The 24,399-nt window shown below is 39.9% G+C and overlaps 2 protein-coding genes across 7 annotated transcripts in view; one reads left to right on the forward strand and one right to left on the reverse strand.

Moving 5' to 3' along the window:
- Window positions 1-6,828, forward strand: part of alcama (activated leukocyte cell adhesion molecule a) — a 36,855-nt gene extending 30,027 nt beyond the window's left edge. The window contains exons 13-16 of the mRNA XM_082549207.1: window positions 870-896; window positions 1,666-1,777; window positions 1,866-1,962; window positions 5,049-6,828. Of these exons, the coding sequence (XP_082405333.1) occupies window positions 870-896; window positions 1,666-1,777; window positions 1,866-1,944 (218 nt within the window). The 3' untranslated portion in view covers window positions 1,945-1,962; window positions 5,049-6,828. The remainder of the gene's footprint in view (window positions 1-869; window positions 897-1,665; window positions 1,778-1,865; window positions 1,963-5,048) is intronic.
- Window positions 6,829-7,541: 713 nt separating this feature from the next.
- Window positions 7,542-24,399, reverse strand: part of LOC309715806 (uncharacterized protein) — a 31,988-nt gene continuing 15,130 nt past the window's right edge. For 5 of the 6 annotated variants that reach the window (XR_014279290.1, XR_014279291.1, XR_014279292.1 and 2 more), the window contains 4 exons: window positions 12,205-12,307; window positions 11,256-11,333; window positions 8,969-9,031; window positions 7,542-8,395 (listed from right to left, as the gene is read on the reverse strand). Coding sequence is in view for 2 of the 6 variants with exons in the window: in XM_082549249.1 (XP_082405375.1) it covers window positions 7,683-8,395; window positions 8,969-9,031; window positions 11,256-11,333; window positions 12,205-12,307 (957 nt within the window). In the remaining 4 variants the exon portion in view is untranslated. The remainder of the gene's footprint in view (window positions 8,396-8,968; window positions 9,032-11,255; window positions 11,334-12,204; window positions 12,308-24,399) is intronic. The other variant, XM_082549250.1, reaches the window with a different exon arrangement.

Consider the following 24,399-nt stretch of genomic DNA (forward strand, 5'->3'; position numbering starts at 1 on the left):
CTACTTAGTTGGTTGGCTTTATTTTATACAGACGTGAGGAGTGAGAGAGGTGTGATAATTCTGTGCAGTGGATAACTAAAGTCAAACAGGTTTGAACAGACATCTTCTCAATATCTTTTAAATTCCAGTACTGTAATGCTGCTTGAAGAGAATCTATCAGTCTGTACTAGCCTAATTAGGCAGCATTTATAATCCAATACCAGCTAAAATTCAAGCTGGTCCTGATCTCTTACTGATGTGTGATGTGTTTCTTAATCAAAAGTAGTGTATTTCAATCTATACCTTTGTAATGAATACAAGACATCAGATTTAATGTTCTTATTGTTTGTTATGAAGCTATATCTATATACAAGAAATAAAAGACCTGAAAAGTCAATAGATATATTCAAGAAAATATTCGATTAACAATCAAAAGCAAATATGATTGATTGGAAAATATTAATACAGCTGCAAAACATTCTACAGTTTTGTTATCTATCTTATGCATTAAATATTTAAAGTTGTATTTTTATTTGCACCACCCATGTCCTTCAATGTGAAACTTTAATGTTTTCCTTTCTTTGAGAGTATGGTCAATTCCTTTATTTAAATGTAAATTTCTACAAGTTATTTAGATCTGTTATCAACCGTAGTAGTTATTTGCTGATTTAAACTACTACAGAATGTGTTTATATAAAACTTGCACTTACAATTAGTGGAAAAATCTTTGATTTCCTATTCTGAGACTACATTTGGCCAGCCCCGTCTCCGTTTACATCAGTGCAGAATTTTGTTTGGCTTTAAGAAGAGTGTTTAGACAAATGGTGTTGGTCTGTTTTATTTAATTTCTTTTCTTTATTTAGTTCTGATATATTCATTTTTCATTTCAGTTTTTAAGGAGGAAAATAAAGGAAGAGGTAAGTGATTTTGATTTTCTGTGCTATTACCTAATTTGACTTTCTTGAAATACATAAGAAATTATACATAATTGCAAGTTTAACTGCTCAATGTGGGTTCTGTGATTAAGCCTGGGCATGGTTCCCATGCCCAGGCTTAATCATCCAATTTAGGGTCAAGGGGGTCCTTGTCACATGTATTATAGGGCAAATGGTAAACAGGTGTCCAGTCAATCACAGAAAGAGAGACAACCATTCATGCCTATGGCCAGTTTATAATAGCAAATTAACTATCCCATCACTTTTGGCTATGGCAGAAGGATTTGAATTCAGGGCCTACATGCTATGAGGCAACGGTGCTAACTGCTGCAGTGCTAACTACTGCACTGTGTTGCTGATTATATTATAAGATGCCTATTCTTTTCTATTCATTATTCCCTTAATATATAATGCATCTTTAGGCTTTAGTGCTTTGGTGTTATGAAATGCAACATTCCACTGTGGACTGCCATTATTGCCGTCTTGCAATCTAAACAGATTGTTTCATGTCACTAAAGTAAATGTGAACAAATCTCAGAATTATAAGCATTGCATAAAACAGTAGACCTATCTGATAAAATTGCATTGCTTGAGCAAAGAGGATCTCTGTAGTTCAAGAATCATTGTGAATATGCTAAAGAAGACACATTATGTAGTTTTATCACAGCTCAACTTGTTTGTGTGTGCATGTGAGCGTATGTGTGGGCATATGATAATTTTAAGCTGAAGCTGTTTGGTGCTGTGTTTACAGGATCTCGAGAAGATCGGGACCAAGCAAAGCTCATAGGGGGTGTTGTGGCAGGGCTCGTCCTAGTTGGTATTACAGTGGGACTCATCTGCTGGCTCTGCAGTAAGAAATCAAGGTATTGCCCACAGTGCAGTGACTCACAGGGCAGGGTCAAAGTCATTCTGTAGGTGCATCATAATTTTATATTCCTATTTTCACCACAGACAAGGAACCTGGAAAACCAAGGAGGAAATAAATAGATCTCATGAAAACGAGAAACTAACGCCCATTGACTGTGTTTAAAAGGCACTAGCTGAAGAGGTAAGCATTTGGTTGTGGAAAGCACATGTGCAGTCAGTTTTAAAGGTAAATGGTTAAATTAAAACCTAGTACAATTCCATTCCATGTCTCATTTCTTTAGGTTTCTCTAAGTTTGGCCATCTGCCCTATCATTTTATCTTAGGAGGTGGATGATGGACAAATAGCTTTTGAAAATTTCCCAAGCTAAACTGAGCAAGAAATTTTAAACATGCTTTTGCAAACACCCTAGTTTTATTTTGGATGCTTGCATATTTTACTTTTCATGAAAGCGAGAAACTACCAGGGTCAAAATTATTAGCCTCCCTTATGTTCATAGCTACGTCCTTTCTGACTGCTAACACCGTGCAGTCATTTGCAGTTTTCACCAAGTCTCACACATGTCTCCTGAGCAATCCCAGGCTGTTCTGCTTTGAATTTCTCAAGCTCCTCCACATTTGATGTTCTTACATAGCGGACCTTGGTTCAGACTTTTAATGGGATTCAAGTAGCAGCTTTGTGCAGGCAGACAGAAACATTCGCTTTGGTCTTCTGGATGTAGTTCTTCAGTAGGAGCGACGTACGTTTTCAGTCGTTGTTGTGTTAGAAAAAAACCAATGACCAGGACCCAGTTTTGCTACTGACTGCTTTAGGTTTCTTTCAAAATTTTAACATATCCCTCTCTCTTGAAAAATGAGATTTTCAATCTCAATGAGATTTTTTTACTTAGATAAATAAAGGACTAATAAAATAAAAATTCCCAATGATTCCTTCCACCTTAATAAGATTAGCAGTTTTGTTTACATTATCAAGGACAAAGGATTACAGATCCACTGCACAGCCAACTCTATTGAGAACTATGTGCTTGCTATGTGGTCTTGTATACATGTTCAGAGGTTTATATGTGAAGACCTATTCACACGGGTTAGTTGCTGTATCCCACCCTCCCAAGGTGTGTGTCATAGGTAACATAAGTGAATTAGATATGGAATAAAATACATCATATATATAGTCCTTACTGTCTTTTGCATCGCTAAGAAAACTGTCCTTGTGAACTGGGAAAAAAAGACAAACTTTACAAATGAACTTACAGACTACTTTAATAGTACAGTTTAGAGTCAAATATTCAGTCTGTTACTGTTCTTATTGTCTTTCCTTAGGGATTAATAAATTAAGCTGATTGCCTGTTCTGATTGGAGAAACACATTGGAGAAAATATCTGCTTCCTCAAAAACAATTAATCCCTAAGGACATTATGTGGTTACAGTGTCTTCAAGAAAATTAGACTGCATTAAATTAAATAATACAATATATTACAAAGTTATGAGAAATAGCTCTAATGTATACAAATAGCTCAATTATAAATATCCAGAAAATTACAAAGATATATATATGTCAATTAATATAGATTGACATTTTATTTTCTTATTTTCACTGTAAATAAAACGCATGTAACTATTGCACTGTGTACTGTGAATTAGATGGAGTTGCCGCTCAATAGATTTGGGTAATCTCAGTCTCTCACTGAACATGCTCCTCTCTGACACTGCCTTAAGGGAGTCTGGAGAGACAAATGTTGCAGGTTTTTATTGCTGGACATGGTGCTTACTGGGTCCAACCTGGGCATGGTTGCTGGCCTGCTTCCTTTAGGGTTGTGGCCTGCGGTGCCCTCTTCGTGTTGCACTGGGGGCTCATTTAAAATAAATAAATAAATAAAGTTACATTATTTACAATACATACTGAAAAATAACTAATCTAGGTCTTCTAGATGCAGAAAACGTGGTCACACAACAATACACAGTGCACAACAATACACTACACTAAGTTGTAGTGCCTCTTCACCTCACTGTGCAATACCTTTTGTGCAATACTTTTGTAAATAGTCAACAGTGCAATAGACCTCAATACTTGAAATGTGCAATTCACTTGTATTTTTATTTTTTATTCCTATTTATTCTATTTATCCCCTTCGTATATTTTATTTTTATTGTCTCTGTATTATATATATGTGTGTGTGTGTGTGTGTGTGTATATATATATATAATATTCTGTAACTCTGTAACTTCTGTCGGTGCTGTGCTTTTTTGGAAATCGAATTTCCCAGAGGAACCCACCCGAGGGATTAATAACGTTCTATCTTATCTTATCTTATATATCACAGCAGTGGCTTGTGCTATGGCTCAATAACATTTTTTTTAATCTGGAAGGATTAATCATACTGACCTTAGTAATTTTTTTTCTAAAATAATGCTGCTGCTGTTGTGTGCCAATAGAAATACATTCTTTTCTCAAGAAACTATTATTTTTAGAATTGCTATGTTGGTATGTTTGTAGTTTAGATCTTGGTTTTAAATGATTTTCTGACTGCTGAGTAGTTACAAAAAAAAGAGACTGAACTGATCAGAAGCGTTTGAATATTTGTTTGCTTTCAGAGGTTAGATCTGATTCAGCAAAACAAAATAGTTATATAAATCTGGATTTGCTGAATCAGACCTCAGTCCATCCTTGTGATATATTAAATTCAATTCAGTTTAAGTACTAACTAAAATAAATTGATATAATATTAAATAGATATTTAATATTCCATGTAAAAATATTACATTCACATGAGTAAGCACTTTTGCAAAAGTGGGAAGGAAAAACTCCCTTTTAACAAGAAGGCATCTCCGGCAGAACCAGGCTCATGGAGGGGCGGACTGCCATGATTGGTTGTGTCTCATATTGGAACTTCTGGTTTAGATAGCTCTACGTCTGTGAATCATTGTCCACGATAGGGATTTAAATCAAATCCGTTCACTGTTGTGCTCTCTAAGACTGTGAGTTTGGAAAAAGTGTTGGTAGCATTAGCATCCTCCTGTGCCTAAGTGAGAAAGAGTGACAGGAAAGCTGCAGGAAAGAAATGATGTCTTACTGTTGTCTGTGTAAATCGGTTGGATATTCTTCTGTCAACTAAGCTTCTGTGTGTAAGCTTCTACTTTTTTTTTGTGGATCTGTGCAGACAAATATAAATTTTGATGTACCTCTACATCATTTGCAGTCATCATTACTAAAATACATGTTCATCATATTTCAGTTTTGGCTGGCTTGACACGTTTCTCCCATTACTTTAGGTTATTGCTGCACGACACTACCAACTGGTCATCTGCTGTGAGCTTGAAACTTTGTTTATACTATAAAACTATTTGTTTCTACCTACTTTTGTTTGAACAATTGAATTCTGACAACCAGCCCAACACCAACAGAACACCTGTTGGTGTCCTTCTGCTCTATGGATTTCTCCTTTGGTTGCTACCTACCCATAAATGGTTTCAGAAGGATTACACTAAAGAGACCCGCTACAATCGACTAGCTCTGGATCTTTTTCAGCTCAGCCAGAAAATAGCCACGCTGGAAAGTTGGATTTCCATCTTTCACCAAAGATGGGAGAATGAACTGCTGCTGGACTCCCTGGAAAAACCCACCCTGTGTCAACCCACCAATACTTCTGTCACTCCCTGCAATTGTTCATCTGTCAAAACAAAAACACAAATTAATTCATCAATAAGCGGCATGTCAGCACAGCTGATACATTCATCAGGGAATTTTCAAAGTGTACATTACCATTCCTGTTATCCTGTGATGAAATGATGGACAACTTCTCTAATACAATTGCTCATGTTATTGAGATTATTGCTCCTGTAAAAACTATTGATATATATGGTCCACCAAAAGCACCCTGGAAAAATAGTGAAAGATGGCAAAAAACACTGCAGGAGAGTTGAGAGAAAATAAACTACAAATTAATTAATTTAGAAATCTATGAAAAATGCGCTATACTGCTAGAATAATTAAATTAACCAGAAAATCCTATGTCTCCCAAGTGATCAACAATAACCAGTCAAATTCTGCTTTTTTTTTCATCCACTGATGAAGTATTTTATCCCTCCAAAACCATGCTAACTGAATTTCCTTCAGTAAATGAGTGTGATGAAATTAAATCATTTTCTAAATATGATAAACGGCTCTCTCCACTCTGGTAAGCAATCATTCTGGTGACAGTGGGAAGGAAAAACTACCTTTTAACATTCAGAAACCTCCAGCCGAACCAGGCTCAGGGAGGGGCGACCATCTGCCTGAACTGGTTGGGGGTGAAGGGAGGCGATAAATGCTATGAAGAGAGTCAGAAATTACTAATAACTAAAAATTAAATGCAGAGTTGTGTATTAACACACAGTAAATAAAAAAGGTGACTGAAGAGGAAACACTATGTGCATAATGGGAATTCCCCAGCAACCTAGACCTATTGCAGTCTGAGGCCTCAGATCCAGCCCTAACTATATGCTTTACAAAAAGGAAAGTTTGAAGCCTAATCTTAAAAGTAGAGATAGCATCTGTCTCCTGAATCCAAACTGGAAGCTGGTTCCATAGAAGAGGGGCCTGAAAACTGAAGGCTCTGCCTTTCATTCTACTTTTAAATACTCTAAGAACCACATCCACAGTCTGAAGGCTATTTTACACTGAATGTGCTGCATAAAAACAACAGAAAATTCAGGTTTTTCTGGATCCAAATTTGTTGTGGAACCTTGGCATAATTTTGGATAGGGATCTCAATTTTGATAATGCCATGAATAAGGTTAATGCGATTACTTAATTATTCTATTACTTCACAAGCTCTCAGTGGTTTGGGCATCCAGTATATCTCTAACCCAGTCAGACCTCTTAGGTCACCAGGTTCAGATCATTTAACTGTTTCCAGAATCAGATCTGAGTATGCTTAAGGTGCTTTTAGGTACTGGGGTCCTCTTCTTTGGAACAAGCTACCTGCTCACCTGATCAGTTACATCTGTGTGTAAATTCAAAATAAGACTTCATCATTGTAGGCCTGTGTAAATAAAGAGGTTTTAAGTGTTATTTTGTTTTGCTTCATTCAGTTTTGTTTTATTCTGTTTAGCCAATTTATTTATTTTTTTACTGTGTGAAGGCATTGTAAACCTACTGTTTAATGTGTCCTTATTTTCTGTGTTAAGCAAATAGTTCATGTAATGAAATGTAGCAGCCTGGGATCGAACCATAAGTCTTCCAATTAGGAGATGACCTACTTCCACAGACACCCCAAAATATGCTTTTAGTTTGAATAAGCCTATTTTTTGCAGACTTGGACCCAACTGGGTCTTGGCTCAAATCAGAACAGATTTGGACTGAAGGTGGGGACAGCAACTGAACACTGGAGGGGGAAAAGATGAGAACTACAACCAAATGCAGCCAAATGCCTCAGCAGTGTGGGCTAGACCCAGCTCACTCATCTTGCATGTACTTCCTTATTTTTTTTCTTTTTCTATGTGTAGAATTATTTTTATTTTCATTTAGTTCAGTTATTTATATTTAGTTATATATATTTTCCCATTTGAAGTGAACTAGCATGTAAGAATTTCATTGCTGAGCGTAACCACTGTTTTCCAGTGTATGTGACAATAAACTATTAATTCTTGATGGAGGAGGATTTTAACTTGTTTAACTGACTGACTTGACTTCTTCTGGCTTTGACATTACATGGAAGGACACTACAAGAAGATGGACTGAAATCTGCAGTTTTCTTCCCACATCTTTGGAGTGAACAATGAATCCACGAAGAAGCCATTAAAAGTCGTTATTTTTTACAATTACTTTGAATAATTATAATGTTTTAAGGCTGTAAAACCCCTCACTACACACTTTATACGCTTTTCTCAGACAGGCATGAACATTTTCACATTTTTCTCTCTTGTTTAAACACTCTCAAAGTTCAAACCTTCGTAGAAAAATAAGTCCAGTATTATAGAATGAAACAAGGGGCAATTCTTGTCACGGACCCGGTGCCGGGGACTCGGGGTTCGTGAACAGTGTGGACCTTTATTGTTATTAGTGTATTGGATGTATGTTTGCTGCGCTGTGCTCTTGTGTTCCATGCTGGTGTGTGTGTGTGTGTGAGGCTGGAGGATGAAGGACAGCCACCTGCAGGCCTGATGGGTGTGGCCCTGCCAGCTGCTGGTCACGCCTAGCTTACCACACACCTGCTTCTGATCAGGATCGTCGGGGGAGCTACTTAACAGAGCGATGGAGCTTCCTCCGGCGCAGGATCGTTGAGTTAGACTCCATGTCAGTGTTTCTAGTGTTGTTAAAGTGTATGCCTGCCGGAGTTGGTGCCATAACGGCTGTGTCTGTGTTTTTCCCCAGGAGGACAGCGGAACACAGGACTGCAAGACACACAGGGTGTGTGAAGGCACAGGGGCAGAGAGCACGGGATACCAGCACTTGGGAGAAGACACGTCACGGGAGTCGAGGGAGCACTTTTGGAGATTTAATGTGTGGTGTACAATTACCTCACTGTAAATAAACCCACTGTTCATTCCATTAAGTCTGCGTTTTGGGTCCTTTCTCCTACATCCCCCACGGTCTGCCCTCCAGACCGTGACAATTCTAGGATCAGAGCTGTTCCTTCCTGGAATAAAAAAACATACATATCCTAATCTTAATTACTGGGGGTGGATAATGAATGATGCTCATAGTGAGTAAAAAGTGCATGACTGAGTACATTTTTTATGGACAGAGATTCACTTTTAATGTGTAAGTATATTAAAATAAAGATACAAAAAAATACACTCCAAAAATAGAAGAGTCTTCGAAATGTACAAATGTACAAAATATTAATTAAAAAATTATAAAAATGGAGGCAACTTTGCCTATCGTACAATGTACAGCTCCTCATTCCACCAGGGCACTGTTTGGCATTTTCTGAGAGTGCGCAAATGTGGTGCATGTACTGCAGCAGTCATACAGACAACTAGATGGTCCAAAAGTTGGCCTACCTATTATTGGCTGTATATTCATTTTAATCTCCCCAATCAATGACAATGTTACGTTGGAATGTTGTTAAAGAGGTTTAAAAAAATGTTTCAACAAGGCAGAACAGAACTTCCAGATTGTATGAGTAAAATTAGGTTTTGTTTTTTTTTTCTTTGTCAGTTTAACAGTTTCTGTTTTGCCTGTCACTATTCCCTGTTTGTTTTCTTACCTGGTTCTTCCAGGCCTTGTACTTTCTCCTCACGTTCCCCACTTTCCTGTCTCCTTCTTTGGACTGACAATCATACACAAATAGATTGTATTCAATTAGATGAAAAAATTACATTAATATGAAAAAATACTATTAAGATCAATAATAAAAAGTCCTCTCTCAGTGTACTTTCAACCAAAAGGCAAATAACCGTGGTTACGTGTACATCTAATAAAAGATATAAATATTGAAACACTGATCCAACATTATTCTTGATTGACGGATCATTTGATCTTACACTTTTACCTGAATGTGGCTCCTTTTTTTGAAAAAACGTCCTTATATCCATTACAGTGGGGCAAAAAAGTATTTAGTCAGCCACCGATTGTGCAAGTTCCCCCACTTAAAATGATGACAGAGGTCAGTAATTTGCACCAGAGGTACACTTCAACTGTGAGAGACAGAATGTGAAAAAAAAATCCATGAATCCACATGGTAGGATTTGTAAAGAATTTATTCGTAAATTAGGGTGGAAAATAAGTATTTGGTCACCTCAAACAAGGAAAATCTCTGGCTCTCACAGACCTGTAACGTCTTCTGTAAGAAGCTTTTCTGTCCCCCACTCGTTACCTGTATGAATGGCACCTGTTTGAACTCATCATCTGTATAAAAGACACCTGTCCACAGCCTCAAACAGTCAGACTCCAAACTCCGCCATGGCCAAGACCAAAGAGCTTTCGAAGGACACCAGGAAAAGTATTGTAGACCTGCACCAGACTGGGAAGAGTGAATCTACAATAGGCAAGCAGCTTGGTGTGAAAAAATCAACTGTGGGACATACGAGACCACTGATAATCTCCCTCGATCTGGGGCTCCACGCAAGATCTCATCCCGTGGGGTCAAAATGATCATGAGAACGGTGAGCAAAGATCCCAGAACCACACGGGGGGACCTGGTGAATGACCTGCAGAGAGCTGGGACCAAAGTAACAAAGGTCACCATCAGTAACACACTACAACGGCAGGGAATCAAATCCCGCAGTGCCAGACGTGTTCCGCTGCTGAAGCCAGTGCATGTCCAGGCCCGTCTGAAGTTTGCCAGAGAGCACATGGATGATACAGCAGAGGATTGGGAGAATGTCATGTGGTCAGATGAAACCAAAGTAGAACTTTTTGATATAAACTCAACTCGTCGTGTTTGGAGGAAGAAGAATACTGAGTTGCATCCCAAGAACACCATACCTACTGTGAAGCATGGGGGTGGAAACATCATGCTATGGGGCTGTTTTTCTGCCAAGGGGACAGGACGACTGATCCGTGTTAAGGACAGAATGAATGGGGCCATGTATTGTGAGCCAAAACCTCCTTCCATCAGTGAGAACTTTGAAGATGAAACGAGGCTGGGTCTTCCAACATGACAATGATCCAAAACACACCGCCCGGGCAACAAAGGAGTGGCTCCGTAAGAAGCATTTGAAAGTCCTGGAGTGGCCTAGCCAGTCTCCAGACCTCAACCCCATAGAAAATCTGTGGCGGGAGTTGAAAGTCCGTGTTGCTCGGCGACAGCCCCAAAACATCACTGCTCTCGAGAAGATCTGCATGGAGGAATGGGCCAAAATACCAGCTACTGTGTGTGCAAACCTAGTAAAGACCTATAGTAAACCTTTGACCTCTGTTAATGCCAACAAAGGTTATGTTACAAAGTATTGAGTTGTATTTTTGTTATTGACCAAATACTTATTTTCCACCCTGATTTACAAATAAATTCTTTACAAATCCTACCATGTGGATTCATGGATTTTTTTTTTTTTTTCACATTCTGTCTCTCACAGTTGAAGTGTACCTCTGGTGCAAATTACTGACCTCTGTCATCATTTTAGGTGGGGGAACTTGCACAATTGGTGGCTGACTAAATACTTTTTTGCCCCACTGTATTTGCCCCACTGTGCGTTTGTGTGGATACACAAACGCACACACAACAGGAGTTTTAAGGTTAATGGGACTTATAAGGTTATAAGTCAGTTAGCTAGTTAGTACCTTGGGTTTAATATCGGCACATGCGCATATGACAAAATAACCGGCTTCTCCATTTCAAACAGGACAGTGGTAACAACCAGAGGCGGAGCCAGACATTTTATACACCTGGGGCTTAGCCCTAAAGTTTATATAACTATTTAGCCTTGTTGAGCAAACAAGCCTGCATAACTTAATAAATATAGAATTTGAAAAATAACAAACCTAAAAAGATACTAGATACATGTTTTGATGAGTTTTGGCAAACAACCACTTGACTAACATGTCTGTCTCACCTGGCTCTTGTTCTATCTCTGTTCTGTCCTCATTATCCTCGCCATCCTCCTCTCTGTTCCTCTCTCTCCCTCTTTGTGCTAACAAACAAGCCAAACACCAACATCATCAAATATACAGTTGAAACCAGATATTTACATACTCTTCAGATAAAAACACAAACACTTTTTTAATTGTAAAACATCAAATCACACTAAATGTTTATTTTTTTGATTGATAAATATAAAAAACGTATTTGTTAAATTTCACAATACAGAGAGAAATTGTAAGCATTTCTTAATTGCAAATGGCACCCAAATTGTATTCAAAATTAAGCCACACTTATGGAGGTCCACAATTCTTTTCCTGGTGTTTTGGTTGATATCTCTTGATTTTCCCATGACAAAGAAACAGGCTCTGTATTTTTGGGGTGCCTTATATGCATCCACAGGTGTGCCACCAATTTACTCAAATGGACTCAACTTACCTATAAGAAGCTTCTTAAGCTTAGAATGGAATCGTCTGGAGTTTTCTTATTAATTGAAGTTTTTCTTATTAATTAAAGACACAATAAACTTAGTGTATATATACTCCTAAATTTATTTCAATATTTATTTATCTAAAACAAAAACGTTTACTCTAAATTGATGTTTAACAGAAAAAGAAATTTCTTGTTTTTCTCTAAAGTGTATAATAATACACTTTAGGGAATAATACACTTTGGGTGCCTTGAAAAGGCCACTATTCATTCACTCTCGCATTCACACACTGGTGGAGGCAAGCTACGGTTGTAGCCACAGCTGCCCTGGGGCAGACTGACAGAAACGAGGCTGCCACATCGGCCCCTCTGGCCATTGTATGTAAGTATCTGGTTTCAACTGTGGATATACTGCTGTGTACTGAAATTCCTCTTGTTTTGCATAGAAATATATTGAACAACATACAAAGCATAATATATAAAATAACTTTTACCTGAGTTTTCTCTTTGAAATAAGCTCCTTATGTCCATTGTTGTGTATATCAGCACATAACTGAAACTGATTTGGAGTGCTTTATTTAGCCGTGGAGGGAGCAACTGAAAATATAAAACACACATGTAAACTAAGACTCTCTAAAAAAAAAAAAACAGCATTGTTGTTCGGCTTTTCATTTCGCCACTTGTTGGTTCACTTGAAGAGCAAGTAACGTAATATGGGTCAAGTGATCAGTTTGATATCAATCTTTTGTGATACACCGTCATATTTACCTTGTTTGTATAGTACGAATGATTTGCTTGGGTACCTGGTCAAACTAAAGCTCTCCTCTGTCTGCCTGTCCGCACTTCTCCAACAAACTCGCAGGCAGCAGCTTCTCCCCCCTCGCTCACATGCGTAAGTGCTGTGCTCAGTCGCCTAGTGTCCGAGCTCAGATCATACCAAAAATAGGGGGGATTTACGACGTGCGCTATGTGCTTCGAATATTGCGTGTAGTTTTTGTTTTATACAGTTGTCAGTCAGGCCTCTAACTATGAAACAAATTACACTATAAAAGACCATACGGTTACGGTGAAACCTTGGTTCTCTTAGTGAGAGACTATCTCTCCCCACCGTTACATATTCCATATGTACAGGGTATGACCCCCCTTGGTCGGGCGTGTGGCTACTTCTTTAAGACACTCCTCCTTCTAACCCGGGCACGCTCCACAGCTCACGTATAAAACAGCTGTGCAGACGTGACACAGATGATAGTTTGATCGGAACGCGTCTCTAAGCGGCGTGACGGTGGAGAGATAGTCACTCACTAAGAGAACCAAGGTTACACCATAATCGTACGTTCTCTACCACATCGAGACTATCTCTCCACACCGTTACATATTCCATATATACGGGGTAACTCTGTAAGACACCCCGCGAGGAGAAAGTGCAACCGAACCGCCGAGAGTGAAGGTACCGGGAGTCAATGACAACACACCAATAGACACACCACCCTGGTCAGGGCTTCGCAGATGCGAAGGCCTACGACATACGGGCAATGCCAGACAGAGAGTTGGCGCTACAGGCTAGAGAACTCTCACCCACCACAGCGAGGTCCAACTGGCGTGTAAGCCGGCGAAGCGGGCAACACGCCAGGGGAACACAGCCAGCAGGACAAGCTAGGGATGTGACCTGTCCATCCTCAAAGCCAAAGCCGCCCCAAGCTGTTGACAGACAGGGTGGGGGCTGGCAGCCTAGCCTGCTGAAGTGGGGGGCACCGTCACCACGTGCTTTTCGGCAGACAGAGGAGCCTCAAGGGTGAACTCGCAAACGAGACGCTCGAGGTCAGACACAAATCCCCAGCTCACTGGGCGTTCCCGTGCTGGCTGTGTAAGCATGACACACAGGCAAAGCACCAGACAGGGAGCCAGCATAGCAGGCTGGGGAGCTCTCACTCACTGGCCAAAGTGTCAGACGCAGCGAGGTCTGACAAGCGCAAACCCACGGCATGCGGTTAGAGCGATGGAAACGCCAGAAGCACGGGCAGTCGGCTAGGACAAGCCCGTGTGCACACACACCAAGGATCCCCAGCTGGAGCCTGGGGAGCCCAGGGCACAAACCTGGAAACCTGGAATCCCAGGAGCGGAGTGAGGAGAGGAAGCGTAGCTCACCGAGCCGCTGAGTGGGGATCCCACTGGCCACGCAACCCTGCAAGAGGCGGGCAACGCCAGACAGGAAGTAACCCTCACGCCCCTGTTAGGGCATGCTGCCCTGCCCCGGGGAAGGCCCGAAGGGGCAACAAGGGATCAGGGGTGGGGCTATCGGGGGAGGAGCCAAAGACACCTACTCCCGCCAGCATGGCAGCAACCATCTGTGGACAGGGGACCACAAATGCTGGGAGGCGGGGCACTCAACTGCCTGCCACCAGACCTATCAGGAAGGAGCGGCACCTGAGGTGGGCTGAGGCCGCGTGACATCAACCTCGAGGTCCACTCTACTAGATAGGACCTCAGGAAGGGCTAGTTCCCACACCCGGCATGCTCCAATCAAGAGCTGAAGAGACCCATCTCGCCCAACTCTGTGCCTGGGGACCAGCAGGGGGGCAGCCCAGGGACAGGTGGGCAACACCTGAGGAGAGGATGGAAGTTTCTTCAACATCCGCCACCTGATCGTCAACCTCCACCGGCCCAGGCCTCACAGAGGCGGAGCCATGGGAGGGACACTGTGGGAGGGGCCAACAGTGAATCAGCAACAGGTGTGAGAAGGGACCCAGCCCATGGCCTGCCTATCTGGTGTCCACAGCAGTGGCAGCCATTGTCCCCAAAAAAAGAAAAGCAGGCTTTTGCCTGCTTTCTTTTTTTGGGAGGCATGAGATGGGGGAGGGCGGGCCATTTAAATGCTTTCAGAAAAACAAGCATGGTCTCCCTAGTTCGTGCTGGCAACAAAGCAGTCCATGCAAGAATCAACTTCTCTAGCCAGCACAGCATGCTCTGGGCTCAGGGCTCGCAAAATCGCTAGCCCGACGTCACGGGGCTAGCGATTTTTCCAGTCGGGCTACCAAAATCTATCTCAGCCCTGCCCGTCGGGCTATCATAGGAAGGAAAAATGTATGTCAATGCTTTTGCATGCTTTCGGAAATGTAGCTGGGTAATTATGTCATTGGCATCGGTGAGCCACTGTCAATATGTGACATATTGAAATCGCGTTTGAATTTGCGGTTGTTTGTTGCTTTCACTTTGCAATCGCGCGAACTGTGTATAGAGAGCGACAGTACTGATTGCTGAGTGATGATAATTTGCGCACCAATTCCTCTGACATCGTCTTAGCTTACTATGCAAACATGACAAGTGAAATCTCCCGCAGCAAGCTTAAACATGTGAGAGGTTGATCGCGCAGAGAATCGCTGAGCGTTATGTGAGTGCGTGTGTAAAAGCAGCAGGATATATATTTTAGTTCTGCTGAGCCAAATAAGACAGGTCAGGGTGAAGAAGTGACAGCCAAAGAAAAGCTTACCACAAAACGGAAAAGTTATGACAAATCAGACTATAAGGCAAAAAGAAAGTGCAGCTTTATGGTTTCATGGACAAAAGAATTTCTGTGGCTGCAATATGACAAGCTAAATAATAACCAGGGGTGCACATAAATGGTCTGCAGGTGCGCATTCGCTGTCAAAATAAAAAACGTGCACAAGATAAGAAGTTGCAATGCGTGTTTGCGTACATAGGATTTTCTGGAGGAAGACAGACATTTGTTTAGAACTCTTAAAGATGTTGAAGAAGCAAGCTCCTTTAAGCAATTACTTTGGTGTTCCTCCACCTCCAAAGAAATGTCAGGAGTCCGAACCACAAAAGAAGCGCGTATTCTCGGAAAAGTGGTTGCAGGAGGTGAGCTGGCTTAAAACAAATGATGAACGCACAGAGATGTGGTGCGAAATGTGCCATGAAAATCCCACTCTAGCGGACAAAAACAGTGCCTTTTATATGGACGCAAACTGCAAACTTGCAACTTCTTATCTGGTGCGCGTCTTTTATTTTGACAGCGAATGCGCATATGCGGACCACTTATGTGCACCCGTGTAAATAACATAATGTTCTGCAGGGTGTGTTGTTGGTTTTCCCTCGATTTCTGAGTCGACAAGTGCCTTTGTTACTGGGACAAGTAATTTTAAGAAAGGATCCCATTAGAACCCGTGAGAAATGCAAGAAACGCATTATTGCTCAGTCTGCAATATCTTTCCCGGAACAAACACCAATTGCAAATAACATACTAAAAATAAACCTGAAAAATCTGATTAGAACAGCTACTACAGTGGGGCAAAAAAGTATTTAGTCAGCCACCGATTGTGCAAGTTCCCCCACTTAAAATGATGACAGAGGTCAGTAATTTGCACCAGAGGTACACTTCAACTGTGAGAGACAGAATGTGAAAAAAAAATCCATGAATTCACATGGTAGGATTTGTAAAGAATTTATTCGTAAATTAGGGTGGAAAATAAGTATTTGGTCACCTCAAACAAGGAAAATCTCTGGCTCTCACAGACCTGTAACGTCGTCTGTAAAAAGCTTTTCTGTCTCCCACTCGTTACCTGTATGAATGGCACCTGTTTGAACTCATCATCTGTATAAAAGACACCTGTCCACAGCCTCAAACAGTCAGACTCCAAACTCCGCCATGGCCAAGACCAAAGAGCTTTCGAAGGACACCAGGAAAAGTATTGTAGACCTGCACCAGACTGGGAAGAGTGAATCTACAATAGGCAAGCAGCTTGGTGTGAAAAAATCAACTGTGGGAGCAATCATCAGAAAATGGAAGACATACAAGACCACTGATAATCTCCCTCGATCTGGGGCTCCACGCAAGATCTCATCCCGTGGGGTCAAAATGATCATGAGAACGGTGAGCAAAGATCCCAGAACCACACGGGGGGACCTGGTGAATGACCTGCAGAGAGCTGGGACCAAAGTAACAAAGGTCACCATCAGTAACACACTACAACAGCAGGGAATCAAATCCCGCAGTGCCAGACGTGTTCCGCTGCTGAAGCCAGTGCATGTCCAGGCCCGTCTGAAGTTTGCCAGAGAGCACATGGATGATACAGCAGAGGATTGGGAGAATGTCATGTGGTCAGATGAAACCAAAGTAGAACTTTTTGGTATAAACTCAACTCGTCGTGTTTGGAGGAAGAAGAATACTGAGTCGCATCCCAAGAACACCATACCTACTGTGAAGCATGGGGGTGGAAACATCATGCTATGGGGCTGTTTTTCTGCCAAGGGGACAGGACGACTGATCCGTGTTAAGGACAGAATGAATGGGGCCATGTATCGTGAGATTTTGAGCCAAAACCTCCTTCCATCAGTGAGAACTTTGAAGATGAAACGAGGCTGGGTCTTCCAACATGACAATGATCCAAAACACACCGCCCGGGCAACAAAGGAGTGGCTCCGTAAGAAGCATTTGAAAGTCCTGGAGTGGCCTAGCCAGTCTCCAGACCTCAACCCCATAGAAAATCTGTGGCGGGAGTTGAAAGTCCGTGTTGCTCGGCGACAGCCCCAAAACATCACTGCTCTCGAGAAGATCTGCATGGAGGAATGGGCCAAAATACCAGCTACTGTGTGTGCAAACCTAGTAAAGACCTATAGTAAACCTTTGACCTCTGTTATTGCCAACAAAGGTTATGTTACAAAGTATTGAGTTGTATTTTTGTTATTGACCAAATACTTATTTTCCACCCTAATTTACGAATAAATTCTTTACAAATCCTACCATGTGGATTCATGGATTTTTTTTTTCACATTCTGTCTCTCACAGTTGAAGTGTACCTCTGGTGCAAATTACTGACCTCTGTCATCATTTTAGGTGGGGGAACTTGCACAATCGGTGGCTGACTAAATACTTTTTTGCCCCACTGTATGTTGCAAAGAGTGAACTATCACTGGCACAATTTAGCAGTCTTTGAAAACTTCAAAAACCCGTGACTTCAGTGGAAAATTCTAAATCAGGATCTGACACAGACTGATTCATGTCCTACACAGTTCTTACAAGTTCATAGAAATTTCTGTTCAATTAGAACCAAGTATTTGAGTTGATGATTGTAATTTTTATACAATGCTGTAATTTGTGTTTCAACAATTTTTTGATTGTTTTGTTTCCGTTACAATATTATACATTAAAGTATAATATTGTAACGGAAACAAAACCTTTTTGCGGTGATTCTAAAGCTGTTAGTTTTATCTCTCTCCAAACATTATTGACCGAACCAGCAGTAAAAGAAGATCCAAACTACGCTTCACAAAAACATCGTCATGAATTCCCTCTGACGTTTGCTGTTTTGCTTCCACCACACTTCATGCACAGCTCTCTCTCTCGCTTTCTCTGCATACTTCAAGAACAGTTTCCCGTCTAAAAATCTGTTTTGTGCATTATTCGCTTGCTTGTTACGCACAAGTCTACCGTTGTTTACAGCGCTGTCGGCCGCTGTTTTTTTCCCTTTTATGTTGCACCCTCAGAGAGACATGACTCCATTCTCCTTTTTTTGCAACTTTATTCTCCTCAGTTCAGGTTTGGAGTTTACAGGAAGCATAGCGTATCATCAGCAAAACATCGCTTCCTCACGTCTCAGAGACTGTTTTTTTTCTGCGCTTACTGATGACATCACACGTCTGAACTCTGACCTCCTGGAGCCAGTAAACTATGAAAATTAACTAGAAATGTGTCCAAAAACAAAACACAATTAAATAAGAATAGTCTTTAAAGATTTTTCCAACAATTCAGAAAAATGTATGTTTTATAACTTCTTTTAGAGCGCAACACCCTCCCCCACAAAAGAAAAATGTTGCAACACATTTTCTTTCTAATCTTTGACAATTTACCAAAAATAGAACATTTAACCGAAGCTGAGTGAGCAAACAAATATTTCCACACATATTACACATTACTGGGTGAGAGGCTATACCATCTCTTAGTATCTCAGGACAAGTCTCTCATGGTCACGATACAAAACTAAATGTTTATAGTCCTTTTGTACTGAAGGGTGGGTTATCCCTCGAGGTATTGGTGGGCCCGCCGAATCTTCACAGTGGGAAAAGGAAAATACCATTTACACCCCAACATCATGTGATTACACACTTCAAAACCATGAGTTCATTAAACCCATATTGTACCCACGTCTTAGCTCTTTGACGCTAGAATGATAAACCTTTTCTCAATTTATAATAGTAATAATGCTCAGAGTACCTGTTTTTCTTTTAACTGTAACATGTGTCAATACCACATCAACATGAACTGCAACTGTAATGTTACGCTTAGATTAAACTCTCTTGTGAAATTGACTCTGTGTTTTCTGTTTTATCTATTCATACTGTTCAGTTCAGTTCAGTTCATTTTTATTTCAAACATTTCAAACATGTGCCTTCACAATCATTACAAAATATCATTCCATTATTTGTTTGAAAAGGAGTAGGCTGAAGTATTTACTTATTTGTCCCTACCCCCTCAAGTTTTACCTCTCATTCATTTAATTTTTTTTGTCTTAAATTAAACAAACAACATATGAAACATATAAACATATGAAGTAAAACAAAACATAACATACATAAATCAAGAACAAGAAATTAGCAAGCCCCACCACAGTATAGTTTCTTTCATATGAAAAATACAGAATGTGTATATTTGCAGATACACAAGTTATGGAAAAACAACAAACCAAAACAAAACAAAAAAACAAAAAAACAACCAAAAAAGAACCGCAACACCATTACCAGCAACATTACCATCCTGGGTTAACCCCGTTTTCTTCATTCTTATACTTATTTAAAATTAGGTTTTTATATTTTACTTTAAACTGTTTTATGTTTTGACTGTCTTTTATTTCTTCTGTTAGACTGTTCCATAATTTAACTCCTGCAATTGAGATAGACATAGTTCTTAAAGTTGTTCTAGCACTTTGTATTTTTAAATTCCATTTCCCTCTTAAGTTATACCCACCTTCTCTTTCTATGAACAATTTACAGATTTCTTTGGGAAGCAATTTATTTCTGACTTTATACATTATTTGCGCTGTTTTAAGCTTCACCAAGTCTTGGAACTTAATAGCTTGCATTTTGACAAAGAGTGCATTTGTATGGTCCCTGTACCCTACATTATTTATTAATCTAATGGCCCTTTTCTGTATTATAGTTATTGTTTGTGTGTTACTTTTGTATGTGTTTCCCCAGACCTCTACACAGTAGCTCATATATGGCAGTAGTAAAGCACAGTATAAAATGTGCAGTGCTTTCTGATCCAACATATGCTTTGCTTTTCCCAGGACGGCAATGCCCCGTGCCAATTTCCCCCGAACATAAGTAATGTGTGGCTTCCAACAGAGCTTGTGGTCAATGATCACCCCAAGAAATTTTATTTCATTTACTCTTTCTAAATATACATTGTCAACACATATTTCTACTTCGATGTTTTTCTTTTGGTTTCCAAACAACATAAATTTGGTTTTATCGAGATTCAATGATAATTTATTTATATCAAACCACTTCTTTAATATCGTTAATTCCTGTGTGATCATTTCCAAAACCTGTGGCAATTCCCCACCTGCACACAGTATATTTGTGTCATCTGCAAATATTACAAACTTTAAAATCTCCGATACTCTGCAGATATCATTTAAGTACATAATAAACATTTTTGGACCCAGTACTGAACCTTGAGGTACTCCACAAGCTATATCCATCAAATTAGATTTATATTCATTTATTTGTACATATTGTTGCCTATTCCCTACATAGCTTTTTAACCATTCCAAAACCACTCCCCTAAACCCGTACTTTTCCAGTTTTTTTAATAGAATTTCATGATTAACAGTATCAAATGCCTTCTTTAGATCTAAGAAAACTCCGAGCGTATACCTCTTATTATCCATACATTCCGTTATCTTTTCCATTAAATCTATCAGTGCCAAAGCTGTTGATCTGTTGTTTCTGAACCCATACTGACTATCTGTCATTAATTCATATTTTTCCACAAAACTGTCAAATCTTTTTATGAAGAGTTTTTCCAGTATCTTAGAGAACTGGGAGAGTATTGACACTGGTCTATAGTTTGTAAAATGATGTCTTTCACCGGTTTTGTAAATGGGAATAACTTTAGCAACTTTCATTTTTTGTGGAAAAACTCCTTTTTGAAACGACAAGTTGAATATATATTTTAATGGTTTTACGATACCATCAATAACTGTCTTTACCGTTACCATATCAATATCATTCCAGTCTGTACTGGTTTTGTTCTTAAGTCCTCTAACCATGTCATAAATCTCTTTCTCTTCCACTGCTCTTAAAAACATTGAGCTACTATTCCTTTCAATATTTTCACCAGTGTCCCTTTCTATTCCATCAACCTTTATTTCTTCTGCCAGTTTTGGCCCTATGTTTACGAAGAATTCATTAAAGCCATTTACTATCTCCTCCATGTTATTAATACTTCTTGTCCCTTCTATAAAGTATCCAGGGTAATCATTATTCCTTGATTCATTTTTGATTATTCTGTTTAATACATTCCATATATCTCTTGTGTTATTTTTATTGTGTTCTAACCTTTTAATGTAATACTCTCTTTTACAGGATCTCATTATATTAGTTAATTTATTTTTGTAAGTTTTATACTTCATTTCAGTTTCTATTGTTCTCTTTTTTATGAATTCTCGATATAAGGTATTCTTTTTTTTGCTGGCATTTTGTAGTCCTTTTGTCATCCATGGTCTTCCTGCATAGTTGTGTTTCCTATTGATTTCAATTACTGGGCAGTTTTTATCAAGTAATGTGTTAAATGTTCTTAAAAATCCTTCGTAAGCTTTATTAACTTCTGTTTGTTCATATACAATATTCCAATCTTGCTTTAAAAGTTCATTTCTAAGACAATTTAAGGTCTTCTCTGTTCTTATTCTTTTGTAAATAATCTTATGTCCATCGTTGTTCACTTTATAATGGCAATTATACGATGCAAAGACTGGTAAATGGTCACTTATATCATTGATTAACAGCCCACTTTTTATCTTTCCTTCTATTATATTTGTAAATATATTATCTAATAGAGTTGCACAATGAGATGTTATTCTGGTCGGTCTTGTTATCAGTGGAAATAAACCGATGCTGTACATGGAATCTATAAATTCTTCTGTACTCTTATTATGATTTGGATTCAATAAGTCAATATTAAAGTCCCCACAAATAAACATTCTTTTCTGATTTATATTTGTAAATAAGTCCTCCATATTATCCTTAAATATCTCAATCTTAGATCCTGGTGTTCTATATATACAACTGACAATTAGGTTTTTCCTTTTTTCTATAATTATTTCCACTGATAAACATTCCATCACTCCATCAATAACAGTTGTCATTCTTCCCATTCTTTTGTACTTTAGGTTTTTATCAATGTAAAGTGCCACCCCACCTCCTTTCTTGTTGATCCTGTCTACATGAAGGAATTCATATCCATTTATTTTAAAGTCTTCTTCTTTTCCAGGAGTTATCCAGGTCTCCGATATGGCTATCACATTGAATGGCTGTTCAAACTGTGTTATGTAGTCTTTGATGGATTGAAAGTTTGCATATAAGCTTCGACTATTAAAGTGAACCATTGTTATACCCTGTTCTACCTTGAATTCCTTTTTAAGTTGCTCATTTGTATAATAATTGCATTCATTTGTCTTATTGTTAAAGAAATTACAATCAGGATCTATGTTGCTGTCATACATCAATGTCTTATTTTCAATATCTATATGAGTTGTTAGTTGAAAATTGTCAGACATCTGCGTTGGTTGTGCACTTGGACGGTCACATCATATTTAGCACTGCTTTGCATTTATCGGTTATATTTTTCTAGTTCCGTCATCTGTAAAGGATACATGAATGATGGTGGGACAGAGGAATGATGGATGGCACTTGAAGGGCTGTTCACACTGACAGGGCATGCGCTCCATTGCTGGACGGTTGGCTGGCCTAGTTTTTCATATGTGTAGACACGCCGGGGCTGTCTCATTCTCTTTGGCTTGTGCCTCCATGTCTCAGCATCGCTCTGCTCACTCTCGGGTCCAACAGCTGGAGCTTCAACCTCCTCCTCCAAACTGCGTCTCTCCTCCACCTGTTCCTCTTCAGGATGCCCCTCTGCTCTGAAAGCAGGCTCAGACTTCTCTCCGAGTGCTTCACTCCGGGGGCAGAAATCCTCTGCTTCTGGGTTGAGGGGTAGATCGGCATATCTGAGTGCTGTCCACATGTGACAGTTGTCTTCACTAGAACTGCCTGTGTCTGTTTGGTCAGTATCGGGCTTGGTCTCATGATGTCTTTCAGGCTGCTTTCGCACACCCCAGACTCGTCAACCAGGTAAGGACATGGCAACAGTAGGTTACGGTGTAACACTCGTCTTCTTCCTGTCCCCTGCAATGGCTCAACCACGTACACTGGACTATCCGGACCTTTCCTTTTGGTGATGACATGAATCATATCCTCTCAATAGCGGCACAGTTTCCCAGGACCTCCTCTGGGTGTGAGATTTCTCACCAAGACATGGTCACCTGGCTGAAGCATAGAGCTCCATGCACGTTGATTGAAGTTTTTCTGTCCCCTTCTTGCACTCTTTCTCATGTTCTGCCTCGCAATTGCATAGGCCTCTTGCATAACTCCTCTCCATTTCTCTGCATAGCCAATGTGTGATTGACTCTTCTCTTCTTCTCTTTTTGGGAAGAGCAGGTCAATAGGCAAGGTTGGTTCACAGCCAAAGAGAAGGAAGAATGGAGAAAATCCTGTTGCTTCGTGCACAGTCGAGTTGTAGGCATGAACTACTTTGTTCAAATGGTCTTTCCATCTTGACTTCTGATTTTCATCAAGTGTCCGGAGTAGGGCTGGGCGATATATCAAAAATTTATCGTTACCGAAATTTATGACTCTCATCAACGTCATTTTGCCCATGTCGGTAAATTCGGTATTTAAAAAAAAAAAGAAAAGGCATGTGCAGGTTGGCGATGTTCATGTCCCTTTAAGACGCTGTGCTACGTTACAGACTTGACAGCGTGGAGTCACATGACTCTACTACCTGTAACAAGACGAGACACGGGTGAACAAATGGAGGACGATTTAAATGTTGAAGCAGCAGCGACGGAGGTAGAGCTGGTGGAGGAGGAAGAGGAGACGCTTGTTAACAAAAAAAAATGCATCATCAATCGTTTGGCAACATTTTGGATTCAACAAGGATGATATTGATCAAAAAATTGTTAAATGTAAACTGCAAAAAGACTGTTGCGTCAAGTCAAGGTAACACAACCAACCTCTTCCACCACCTGCAGCACAACCATGTGATTCAATTCGAAGACATAAAAAAAGCTCAAAGCGAGAAGAGAGTAGGAGGACCAGCAAAAACGTCTTCCTCCACCAGGCAGCGGTCAATAACCGAAGCATTTGCTAGTACTCAACTATATGAGCGAACTTCAAAAAGATGGCAAGAAATCACAAATGCTATAGGCTACCACATAGCAAAAGACATGGCTCCTATTGCTACAGTGGAACGCAACAGGTTCAGACACTTCATGAAAATAACTGACAAGAGATACGAACTCCCATCACGAAAATATTTTTCAAAAACTATCATTCCCAGCATGTACAGCACAGAGAGGGAAAAGGTTGCTGCTGAATTGAGATACGTTAAGCACGTTGCAGCCACATCCGATCTC

This window comes from Aulonocara stuartgranti, assembly GCF_965226115.1.
Source record: "Aulonocara stuartgranti genome assembly, chromosome: 10".
In the NCBI taxonomy this organism is placed as follows: Eukaryota; Metazoa; Chordata; class Actinopteri; order Cichliformes; family Cichlidae; genus Aulonocara; species Aulonocara stuartgranti.